The sequence below is a fragment of the Hyperolius riggenbachi genome, chromosome 2, assembly GCF_040937935.1.
Source record: "Hyperolius riggenbachi isolate aHypRig1 chromosome 2, aHypRig1.pri, whole genome shotgun sequence".
Classification (NCBI taxonomy): domain Eukaryota; kingdom Metazoa; phylum Chordata; class Amphibia; order Anura; family Hyperoliidae; genus Hyperolius; species Hyperolius riggenbachi.
This window is the reverse complement of record NC_090647.1, coordinates 180,422,630-180,435,448: the sequence shown is the minus strand read 5'-3', so window position 1 is coordinate 180,435,448 and position 12,819 is coordinate 180,422,630. Positions and strand designations below refer to the sequence as shown.

General features: G+C 42.2%; 1 protein-coding gene across 3 annotated transcripts in view; it reads right to left on the bottom strand.

Annotated features, from left to right (window-relative positions):
- PIBF1 (progesterone immunomodulatory binding factor 1) overlaps positions 1-12,819 on the bottom strand; it is a 212,868-nt gene that overhangs the window by 94,445 nt on the left and 105,604 nt on the right. For all 3 annotated transcript variants that reach the window (XM_068267851.1, XM_068267849.1, XM_068267850.1), the window contains exons 11-13: positions 7,359-7,524; positions 3,951-4,101; positions 3,305-3,395 (exon numbers count right to left, since the gene is read on the bottom strand). In XM_068267851.1, the coding sequence (XP_068123952.1) occupies positions 3,305-3,395; positions 3,951-4,101; positions 7,359-7,524 (408 nt within the window). The remainder of the gene's footprint in view (positions 1-3,304; positions 3,396-3,950; positions 4,102-7,358; positions 7,525-12,819) is intronic.

The window sequence follows — 12,819 nt, the reverse complement described above, 5'->3', positions numbered from 1 at the left end:
GTATGTAGTCCTGTCCTCCCAGTGATGCCACAGCCTAGGCTGTTTAGCCATTTGGAATTCTCCTTCCAGTGCATTTTGGGGGACCAAATATTTTTTCCACTGGCTTTAGAACACTGAGCGTACAAACATTCCTTAGAGCTGCACTTGATAGCACTAACAATGTCCCATCATACATTTCCAGAGAAAGGACATTTTTTTTACAATGGGAAACACTGATTAAATAATTTATAAAGTAATATTGTGAAAAAAGACAATTTTATTAATTACGCTATTTTCAGTACAGTTCCTCTTTAAAATATTAGATCCAGAACATCAGCACAAAAGTCAGGCAACTGGCATTGTTTATTAGGGAAAGAAAGAGGCAGCCTTCATATTACTCTCACTTTAGATTCCCTTAAAGGGAAGGTTCAGGGACTGTTTAAAAAAAATAAAAATCTGCATCCACTTACCTGGGGCTTCCTCCAGCCCGTGGCAGGCAGGAGGTGCCCTCGGCGCCGCTCCGCAGGCAGCCGGTGGTCTCCGGTGCCCGACCCGACCTGGCCAGGCCGGCGGCCAGGTCGGGCTCCTTCCGCGTTCCAAAATGCGCCTCACGGCGGCGCGCTGACGTCATCGGACGTCCTCCAGGCTTTACTGCGCAGGCTCAGAACTACTGAGCCTGCGCAGTAAAGCCTGGAGGACGTCCGATGACGTCAGCGCACCGCCGTGAGGTGCATTTTGGAACGCGGAAGGAGCTCGACCTGGCTGCCGGCCTGGCCAGGTCGGCCACCGGAGACCACCGGCAGCCTGCGGAGCGGCGCCGAGGGCACCTCCTGCCTGCCACGGGCTGGAGGAAGCCCCAGGTAAGTGGATGCGGATTTTTATTTTTTTTAAACAGTCCCTGAACCTTCCCTTTAATATATCCTGTAATGAGCAAAATGGTGTGGTGCAGCACAGTGGTGTGGTGGATAGCACAGAATCTTTGCAGCACTAGGCTTCTGGGTTCAAATCCCCGGCATGACACTATTTGCATTGAATAAGTACAGGGGTTGGACAAAATAATAGAAACACCTTGAAAATCAACAAAATATATTTTAACATGGTGCTTTTGCGGCAATTACAGCCTCAATTCTCCGAGGTATTGATTCATACAAATTGTGGATTGTTTCCAAAGGAATTTTAGCCCATTCTTCAGTTAAAACACCCTCGGGTGTTTTTAGAGACGGTGGCGGGGGAAATCGACTTCTTACTTGAATCTCTAATAATGACCATAAATGTTCAATAATGTTGAGGTCTGGTGATTGTGGTGGCCAGATGAGATACTCAACTTCATTAGAATGTTCCTGGTGCCATTCTTTAACAATTCTAGCTGTATGGATTGGGGCATTATCTTGAAAGATTGCATTCCCCTCCGGAAACAGTTCTTGAACCAATGGATGAACTCGGTCGCCCGAAATTCCTAAATAGTCTCGGCTGTTAATTCTTCCATGAAGGGAAATCATTGGCCCAGCGGATTTCCAATAAATAGCACCCCAGATCATCACAGAACCCCTGCCATGTTTTACGGTAGGGAGATGACAGTCTGGATGGAATGCTTATTTCAGCTGTCTCCAAACGTACACTCGGCCGGAGGTCGGAAATATGGTAAACGATGATTCGTCAGAGAAAATCAAATTTTTCCACTGTTAGAGGGACCAGTTCTAGTTTCTACACCACTCTAAACGCTTTGAAACATTTGTCTTTGAGAGCAGAGGTTTTCTAATTGTAGTTCTTCCGTGGAATCCAGATTTGTGCAGCTCCCGACGAACAGTTGTTGTGGAAACTGGGTTCTGTAGGTGTTCATTCAGCTCTGCAGTGATTTTAGGAGCCGTGGTCTTGCGAGCTTTTCTAACAATTCGATTTAGTGTCCGACGGTCTCTCTCAGACAGCTTCGACTTTCGGCCACAACTGTGCTTTGCTGAGGACGTTTTTCCTTCTCTTTCAACGGCAGTCGTTACTTTTGAGACAGTACCTCTTGAAATGCCATGCATTCGGGCAATTTCTGTTTCAGTAACGCCTGCCATATGAGCACCAACAATATGGCCTCTCTGAAAGTCTGAGAGATCTGCAATTTTTATAAATTATAACCAACTTTGGTTTAAATATCCATAAAAAATTATTTTAATTAAACATATGAAATAACAAAAATAATAAACAAAAAAAATTAACATAAGTCAAGTTTCGATTGCTTAAAACAGGTTCAAAGATTATGATGCCAAAATGTTAGGTGTTTCCATTATTTTGTCCAACCCCTGTATATCCTACTTGTGATTGTGTGGTTTCCTCTAAGCACTCACATTCCAAAAACATACTGCCCAAAAAGAATACAAAAACTTCTCCTTGGATTATGGAAGATATATTAGACAATGATGGCGACAATGGCAGGGGATAGACTGTGAGCTCCTTGGAGGTGTGGTTAGTGATCTAACTATATACTCTGTAAAGTGCTTCAGACAATGTCTATATATTAGTATTAATATATAGACAATGTACGCTTCTGGACGCGTACTTTATTACCCATGCGCGGCTTCTGGACACAAACAAATACAATTTTGTGGATTTGTTTTTGAATGTCAATACAACTTTTGTAGTCCAATAAGATAGTAATTAGAAGTTAAAACGTTACGTAAAAATTTAGCATACATGTAAATTTCAATGAGTTTAGTGATTATAACAAAGATGAACACATTCTCTTATGTACAGCTGTGATCCCCTTGCTATATAGTACTTTCTTGCTATAGTCAAGCATCAGTAGGACCATTCTCACTTTCAGTTTCGCCATAGAACAAAGTTGCGGGCCAACCTCAATGTCTAATGGCCACCTTTCTCCCTTATAAAGTTTCCTGGTGTCTAATAGCCCCCTCCATCCCCCTACAGTTCTCTGATGTTAAGTGGTTCTCTCTCCATCTGTACCCCTGATGTTTAGTGGTCCTCTCTCCCCTATACAGTTTATTGGTGTTTAGTGGTCCTCCCTCCCCTATACAGTTCCCTGGTATCTAATGGCCCACTTCCCTCTTCTATACAGTTCCCTGGTGTCTAGTGCTGTCCCCTCCCCATATGGTTTCCCTGGTGATCTAGGGCTTACCCTCTAATATAGCTTCTCTGGTGGTCTAGAGTGGACCAAACATAATGCAAAGTGCTGAAACCACCTGAGGGCCAATTCTGATGGCTCCAAGGGCCAGATTTGGCCCACAGGCAGGAGTTTGATATGTATGCCATAGAACAATTTTTTTTCCTTAACTGAAACTTAACAGGTTTTGGATGTAAAGAAATGTAAGTTTTTATTCACCTCTGCTTGAGTCTCCGTTTAGCAGTAGTTGGGACATTGGCTCCATATCCAAATGAAAAAAGAACTCTTTCAGCTTCGACATCATCTTCCACTGGATAAAAAAACAAAATATTTACCATTACAGGTAGTGCTTCCAAAAACAGTTTCCACTGAAAGCCACAAATTGGTCACAGATAAGTTTGCATAATCAACAGACAAATTCCATATTAATAAAGTAGTCCATGGATAGAATAGAACAGTTGCCCAGTAAAACCATTCATTCCTGGTCAGATGACAATCGTATAACTGTCTGCAGCAGATGCCCATTTGCAAAGTCAAAAAATGTGCTGACCGCTACAGATCTCTAACTTAGGCCCTGCTCCCACTGCAAATCACAGAGTACACAGGAAACATTCAATCTTTTTGGTACACTAGCATTTAACTGTACTGAATGAGACAGAAACTCAATGCAGTGGGTTTGTGATTGGTCAAGAATGGCCTTGCACTATTGGGAACATTGGCTTTTTAAGAAAAAGCTCATGTCATTGTGATCCCTCAACTGTATGTGGTCTGCAAAGCAGAATGGACCACACACAGTGGGATTCAGGCCTTACTTCTTGCCCAAGGCTTAAAATCCTAGTTCAGGATTACAGGAATGAACACCTACTCTGTGCAGACTGCATTATGACTTCATCCAGCTCCTGCTCAAGCTTTTCGTACGTTTCCAATCTTGTGCGATGTTCAGAGTTTTGTGCTTGAAGCTCAGAGACCCGCTTTTCCGAAGATGCTTGAAGAGCATAAAACTCTTTTGTTAACACCTGAAAAAAGGAAATGGCATTTGACTTTGCGATTCCACAGCGTGTTTAAGCAAAATTTGGTAGTTTCCTTTATACAATAATCAGACAGATCAACAAGTTATAGACCGTGGTTGTCAGTAGCTTGTCTTCTCATCAGACAAATAAAACTAGTTCAACCACTGGTTAGACCACTGTGACCAATAACAAGGCAGCATAATTATTATTATTTATAAAGCGCCAACATATTCTGTGGCGCTGTACAACTGTAACTGCTTTCATAACCAACATACAGAGTGAAAACATTCCTCTGTATGAGGATACCAATACACATGTGTACTTCTGGTACTTTTCCTCCACTACATCCTGCATAATTGGCATTTGTATGGAGCGCATGGACTGATTAAAATTTGGCATTGCGCAGACGAGCCCGACTGGAGCGGCTGAGCCAGTTACCGGGACAGATACCAGGTGAACGGAGCCAACCGGGAGGACGGCAAGGGACGCATCGGTGCTCATGGGGCTGGAGGAAGCCCCGGGTAAGTATAAACTCTTTTAGAGTGCCCATCACAGGTTTACTTTAAAGGACAACTGTAGTGAGAGGTATAGGGAGACTGCCATGTGTATTTACTTTTAAACAATACCAGTTACCTGGCAGCCCTGCTGATCTATTTCGATGAATTACACCAGAAACAAGCATGCAGCTAATCTTAAAGTGGACCCAAACCAAACATTTTTTTTTTATTCAAAATATTTAGTTGCACCACTCTGACACATACAAAGATAAATAAATACTCCTTCAAGCCTATGAGCATTTCAGTGCATGCTTTTCACCCTTCTCTTTGCATAACTAGGGTTATACAGGTGGCAGCCATTAGCAATTCCTCCTTTGCTGGACACCACCTACTCCAGCATTTTCCCGGATTCTGTCCCGGCAATATGAAAGGAAGGGAGGGGTTCCTCCAATAAATGTAAAATATTTTTTATTTGTCATCATGCAGCTGAAAAAAGGCTGCTATTTATTATTATAATTTAGAAAATAGATTTTATTCCTGAAATCTTGTATTTTTTATTTGAGTCCACTTTAACAGATCTGACAATAATGTCAGAAACACCTGATCTGTTGCATGCTTATTCAGGGTCTATAGATATAAGTATTATAGGCAGAAGATCATCAGGACAGCTGGGCAACTGGTGTTGTTTAAAAGGAAAATAAACATTGCAGCCTCCATGTCCCTCTCGCTTCAGTTGTCCTTTAAAATCAGAAAAGCAAAAATCACAGCCAAACTAAAAGAGTTAATAAAAATAAGGACCTTTAAATGATTTGGGGAAAGTCAGATTGACATTATGTGTCTAATTTAGACTTCACTAGATAAAAACTGGCATATTTGTGGCACACTCTTACCAAGTATTTTTATCACAGCATCTGTTCACGAGCCTTGGGGTAGTGGAGGCATTTGTTCACTGCTCTTAATTTTCCTACACCTTTTGACTTTACAGCTCTCTGTCCATGTTCTGTTTATACTGTGCATTGCATACACGTGTCTCCTACTATGTCCACTTATATCCATGGGGTAAAAAAAATGTCATTGCTTAACTCCTTTCAGACCAACATGCTCTTAACCTCCTGAGCGGTATGGACGAGCTCAGCTCGTCCATCACCGCCGGAGGCTGCCGCTCAGGCCCTGCTGGGCCGATTTTCTTCAAATAAAGTGCAGCACACGCAGCCGGCACTTTGCCAGCCGCGTGTGCTGCCTGATCGCCGCCGCTCTGCGGCGATTCGCCGCGAGCAGCGGCGAAAGAGGGTCCCCCCAGCCGCCTGAGCCCTGCGCAGCCGGAACAAAAAGTTCCGGCCAGCGCTAAGGGCTGGATCGGAGGCGGCTGACGTCAGGACGTCGGCTGACGTCCATGACGTCACTCCGCTCGTCGCTATGGCGACGATCTAAGCAAAACAAGGAAGGCCGCTCATTGCGGCCTTCCTTGTTTATTCTGGGCGCCGGAGGCGATCGGAAGAACGCCTCCGGAGCGCCCTCTAGTGGGCTTTCATGCAGCCAACTGAAAGTTGGCTGCATGAAATAGTTTTTTTTTTATTAAAAAAAAACCCTCCCGCAGCCGCCCTGGCGATCTCAATAGAACGCCGGGGAGGTTAAAGGATACCTGAGCTGAAATATTATTCTGCAGATTTACTTACCTGTGGCTTCCTCCAGCCCCTACATGCCTGTGTCCTCGCCGGAGCACGAGAGGCTTCTAGGGGTTTGAGGAAGCTCCAGGTAAGGAAATCTGCTGATTATTATTTTGGCTCATGTATCCTTATAAGGACCAGAACATTTTTTTTTCACTTCCTGATCGCCTCAGTGATCAGGGGGTCAGGAGCCAAGAAAATCGTCTCTTGACCAAACTGTGGACTCGCAATCACGTTTAACAGGGATGTACAATCTTGTCCTGTGTCGCTGGCATTAAAACTACACTGCATAAGGCTTAGGAAGCCACGAGTGCTGCATAGTTTTAATTAGCGGCTGGCCCGAAACGGTTAAAGTGTACCTGAGGAAAACCTTGGGTTATAAAAGACATACTTACCCAAAGAAAAGGGAAGCCTATGGATACTACAGAGGCTTCCCAAGTGGTCCTCTATTCCTCAACTGCTGAGCGTGAACCCTTCCGAAGAATTCCAACAAGGGCTTGTCGGAATGAAGATGAAGACAGCAATCCTCTTCAGGCACAATCGTCTACTGCGCCATCTCCATGCTATTGCACAACCCCTGCTGCGCTTGTGTCTGAAATCCCGGGAACCCTCCAGGGGCTTCCCTCATATTTGCATTGGGTTCCCTTAAAGTAAACCTCAGTCAGGGGCACCAAAACTTTGCTGAGACCTCATGATCTCTACCTACACCCACTATTCCCGCCTGTGGAAATATGTTTTTTAAACTTTTGCAATATAATTTTGCAGTATGTCAGCAATCCATTTTAATGAAGCAGTAAAAAACAAGCATCAACAGAGAACAGAAGGTATGCAGACAGGTGAGAAGCATGAAGGTAAAACAAGGACAGAGAGAAAATCGTAATACTTTGTGATGACTGAATATGGAAAATGACTAGATGTTACAGGAACCAAACCATCCACTCTTATCACATCATCAGGTTATGACAATCAGGGTGCTAAAAAGGAAAACATTTGCTGGATAAATAATGACAGATGAGAGGAATGCAGAAACTATAAATTGATAGAGAAGTACATCTCAGAAATGTATTTATCATATTAGTGATAAGAGCTCGGTCCACACCTCTAGCTTCTTCTGATACTTCTCACATTCAAGCTGACATTTCTGGAGGTTTTCTGTTGTCTCTTCCAGCACCATATGAGCCCGTTCCGCCTCAAAAGATTTCAGCTTTGCCTGATGAAGAAGTTCAGACATTTTACTCTCTGTTCCCAGCTGCAATTGTCTATATCTGAAATAACAAAGATGAGCAAAGTCAAGTCTACATCTGAGGTTGCAAAATGGCGGAAAGCAAAACTACAATAGAGAACGTGGCCACACACATATGCATTACAGCTAAAGACAGACTATTAAATTAGTGATCAATGTAACTTATTAGTAAAATCTTTCATAACAGCCAAATTCAGCAAATAAGGAATTTGGCTTCATCATATCAATGTACCTCTGAAATATATCACCATAGCCCAGTGATCAAATGACAAACCCAGAGAGAAGAAACAGATGCACATAAGAGTGATCAGAGCGTGCCCATATATATAACACTTATCAGCAGTGGGTCTTGTCTGTGCATCTGACCAGAGGTTACTATGGGTAGCTAAAAGCAAACCTGATACAGTTCTTTCTTCTCAAGAATAAACAGACTTCCACAATACATTTTATAATTCATAATAATTAATAAGAATGACAGAATTGAGGTTAGCGCGCCATCTCTATGTTGAGTTTGCCATCTGTCATGTAGTGACAGACAGCCTGTGTCGGAAATACCAGGGCTGTGGAGTCGGTCCAAAAATCCACCGACTCCGACTCCTCAGTTTAGGATTCCACCGACTCCGACTCCACGACTCCGACTCCTCTAATTTGCATATTACATTTTTGTTGATTAAAAGTATGTAACATGAAATTCGTCTCTTAACTGCCAACGCTTAGGAATTTTACAAGACAACTGAAGTGAGAAGGATATGTAGACTACTATATTTATTCCCTTTAGACTAAAACTAGTCCTTGGTAAGAGTACTTGTAAAAGGTACAAACCGGAACAAAGAACATCTATCAGGACCTAGGCAATGTAGCTCTGGGTACGTGTAAGAGTGATGTGCAGGTACTCTGCAGGGGAATGAGGAGATTGTAAACAGACAACACCTCTGTGTTCAATGTGCACAGCATTCTCAGTGGATTCCCTGCAGCTCTGTGGGGAGTGCATATGTAGAGTATAGTACTACTGTATAACAAAGTAAACCTGAGACAGATGAAATTAAAGTTTTATACATACCTGGGGCTTCCTCCAGCCCCCTTCAGGATAATCAGTCCCTCGTTGTCCTCCTCCACCACCTGGATCTTCTGCTAGGAGTCCAGGTACTTGAGCCAGTCAGGCGTAGTGCGCATGCACACACTCCGCCGCCAGGAGCATACTACACCTGTGCAGCACTATTGCGCAGGTGAAGAATGTTCCTGGCTGTGGGAGCGGCATGCGGCCGGACAGCGCTGACTGGCTGAATTACCAGGACTCATAGCAGAAGATCCGGGTGGTGGAGGACAGAGAGGGACTGATTAGCCTGAAGGGGGCTGGAGGAAGCCCCAGGTATGTATAAAACTTTACTTTTCATCCGTCTCAGTTACCCTTTAATTTGTAGTCACCAAACCAAATTTTAATAACATATCACATTATTTGATTTCATCAGCAAAGGGAGTGCATACATTTGCATAAATCAGCATCAATGCAGAATTATTTCCATGTCATTGACCATCTCTATTAGTGACACAGCTACACATCAGGCTTTATTCTTACAGCATAGATGTTATTTAGTATATATAAGAGATTCCTGTGTACACATCATATATACAGTCACAATCAGATATGTATATCTGACCTTAAAAATATGGGGACTGCTTTATTGCAGCAGCACAAGTAACTAATTTTGATTGGTTTATTTCATTTTTGTGGACTAAGCACAGCTATTACTGTATATATACTGTGTATATATACATTATTTTTAATGACTATTATCTGAGAAATAGAACATTTTATCATATTTTCTATTTTAATTACAGTTACAAATTCATTAGGAGTCGGAGTCGGTGCATTTTTTCCCAAAATTGCCCGACTCCACAGCCCTGGGAAATACTGCTTGGCATGGGGGTCAGGGGCGAAATTGGCCGAAGTTTAGGGCACCCCAGAAATCTTTCCAGAAAATCAAGTACACTTCACAGAAAAGAAATGCAGTAACAAGTTTTGCTCTATACATTTATTCCCTTTGTGTATATTGGAACAAAGCCCCCCCCCCCCAAAAAAAAGGAGGGATAAAAAGCAAATTGGACTTAAACTCTGACAAAACTCCAAAACTGGGCTGGAAAAAATTATTGGCACCCTTTCAAAACTGTGGATAAATAAAAATTGTTTCAAGTATGTGATGCTCCTTTAAACTCACCTGGGGCAATTTAATAATCACACCTGAAAGCAGATAAAAAGGAGAGAAGTTCACTTAGTCTGCATTGTGTGCCTGTGTGTGCCACACTGAGCATGCACAACAGAAAGAGGAGGAGAGAACTGGGGTGCCAACAATTTTGGCCATGACTGTACATAGTAAGGGCCTGTTTCCACTACACGCAGATTGGCCGCAGATTAGATGCAGAATGGATACAGAAAAACTGACTCCAATGAATGCCTATGGAAAATCTGCATCAGAAAAATCACGTTTAGTGGAAACAGACCCGTAGGCATTCATTGGAGTCAGTTTTTCTGCATCCAATCTGCGTGTAGTGGAAATAAGCCCTAAGAGAGCTCAAGGCATGCCTGCAGTCCAGACCTGTCCCCCGCTGAAAACATTTGACACATTACTACATAAAAAATACAACAAAATAGACCATGAACTGTTGAGCAACTAATCAACAAGAACAGGTCAACCACTTTTTCAATTTTAACATTTACATAAACAATTAACATTACATTTGTTTTTGACCAATTGCCAATGAAATGTAAGGGTTACAAGATTCAAAAATTATTGCATTCTGATTTACATTTTGTACAATATCCTTTTTTTGGAGTTGGGGTTGTACAATCTAAGCTGTTACTCTGCATTTATTGGTGAAGTCTGAAACTAAGTGTTTCACAGTGTCACGTGATTCTAAATTAGCCATTAGTCAGAATAGGTAAGCAGGACCAATTTACCATTTCACTCATTCCATCTGGTGGCGAGGGACCAATATTTATAGGTTCCCTTATAAAGGGGGCCTCCACATTCACCCAAAAGTCACTCCTGCAGGGCTTACCCACACACTCTAGGTACCAAGTGGAGACAAGCCTCCTGTCTTTGACATCTAATAAAACGGAGCTTGGCAAAGGAAGGAGGGGGGGGGGGGGGGGGGGGGCAGAAACTTAACAAAAAATAGTTTCTTCCTTAGCACAATTAAAATAATAATATATATATATATATATATATATATATATATATACACACACACATACATATATATATATATACACACACATACAGGGAGTGCAGAATGACATCGACATACTATATCAGGTGTGCATAATTATTAAGCAACTTCCTTTCCTTTGGCAAAATGGGTCAAAAGAAGGACTTGACAGGCTCAGAAAAGTCAAAAATAGTGAGATATCTTGCAAAGGGATGCAGCACTCTTAAAATTGCAAAGCTTCTGAAGCGTGATCATCGAACAATCAAGCGTCTCATTCAAAATAGTCAACAGGGTCGCAAGAAGCGGGTGGAAAAACCAAGGTGCAAAATAACTGCCCATGAACTGAGAAAAGTCAAGCGTGCAGATGCCAAGATGCCACCAGTTTGGCCATATTTCAGAGTTGCAACATCACTGGAGTGTCCAAAAGCACAAGGTGTGCAATACTTAGAGACATGGCCAAGGTAAGAAAGGCTGAAAGACGACCACCACTGAACAAGACAAACAAGCTGAAACGTCAAGACTGGGCCAAGAAATATCTCAAGACTGATTTTTCTAAGGTTTTATGGACTGATGAAATGAGAGTGAGTCTTGATGGGCCAGATGGATGGGCCCGTGGCTGGATTGGTAAAGGGCAGAGAGCTCCAGTCCAACTCAGACGCCAGCAAGGTGGAGGTGAAGTACTGGTTTGGGCTGGTATCATCAAAGATGAGCTTGCGGGGCCTTTTCGGGTTGAGGATGGAGTCAAGCTCAACTCCCAGTCCTACTGCCAGTTTCTGGAAGACGCCTTCTTCAAGCAGTGGTACAGGAAGAAGTCTGCATCCTTAAGAAAAACATGATTTTCATGCAGGACAATGCTCCATCACACGCGCCCAAGTACAAGGCAAGAAAGGGTATAAAAGAAGAAAAACTAATGACATGGCCTCCTTGTTCACCTGATCTGAACCCTATTGAGAACCTGTGGTCCATCATAAAATGTGAGATTTACAAGGAGGGAAACCAGTACACCTCTTTGAACAGTGTCTGAGAGGCTGTGGTTGCTGCTGCACGCAATGTTGATGGTGAACAGATCAAAACACTGACAGAATCCATGGATGGCAGGCTTTTGAGTGTCCTTGCAAAGAAAGGTGGCTATATTGGTCACTGATTTGTTTTTGTTTTGTTTTTGAATGTCAGAAATGTATATTTGTGAATGTTGAGATGTTATAATGGTTTCACTGGTCAAAATAAATAATTGAAATGGGTATATATTTGTTTTTTGTTAAGTTGCCTAATAGTTATGCACAGTAATAGTCACCTGCACACACAGATATCCCCTAAAATAGCTAAAACTAAAAACAAACTAAAAACTACTTTCAAAAATATTCAGCTTTGATATGAGTTTTTTGGGTTCATTGAGAACATGGTTGTTCAATAATAAAATTATTCCTCAAAAATACCACTTGCCTAATAATTCTGCACTCCCTGTATATATACATACATACATACATACAGGTCCTTTTCAAAAAATTAGCATATTGTGATAAAGTTCATTATTTTCTGTAATGTACTGATAAACATTAGACTTTCATATATTTTAGATTCATTACACACAACTGCAGTAGTTCAAGCCTTTTATTGTTTTAATATTGAGGATTTTTGACATGCAGCTCATGAAAATCCCAAATTCCTATCTAAAAAAATTAGCATATTTCATCCGACCAATAAAAGAAAAAAGTGTTTTTAAAAAAAAAAGTCAACCTTCGAATAATTATGTTCAGTTATGCACTCAATACTTGGTCAGGAATCCTTTTGCAGAAATGACTGCTTCAATGCGGCGTGGCATGGAGGCAATCATGATGCCTGTGGCACTGCTCAGGTATTATGGAGGCCCAGGATGCTTCGATAGCGGCCTTAAGCTCATCCAGAGTGTTGAGTCTTGCGTCTTTCAACTTTCTCTTCACAATATCCCACAGATTCTCTATGGGGTTCAGGTCAGGAGAATTGGCAGGCCAATTGAGCACAGTAATACCATGGTCAGTAAACCATTTACCAGTGGTTCTGGCACTGTGAGCAGGTGCCAGGTCGTGCTGAAAAATGAAATCATCTCCATAAAGCTTTTCAGCAGATGGAG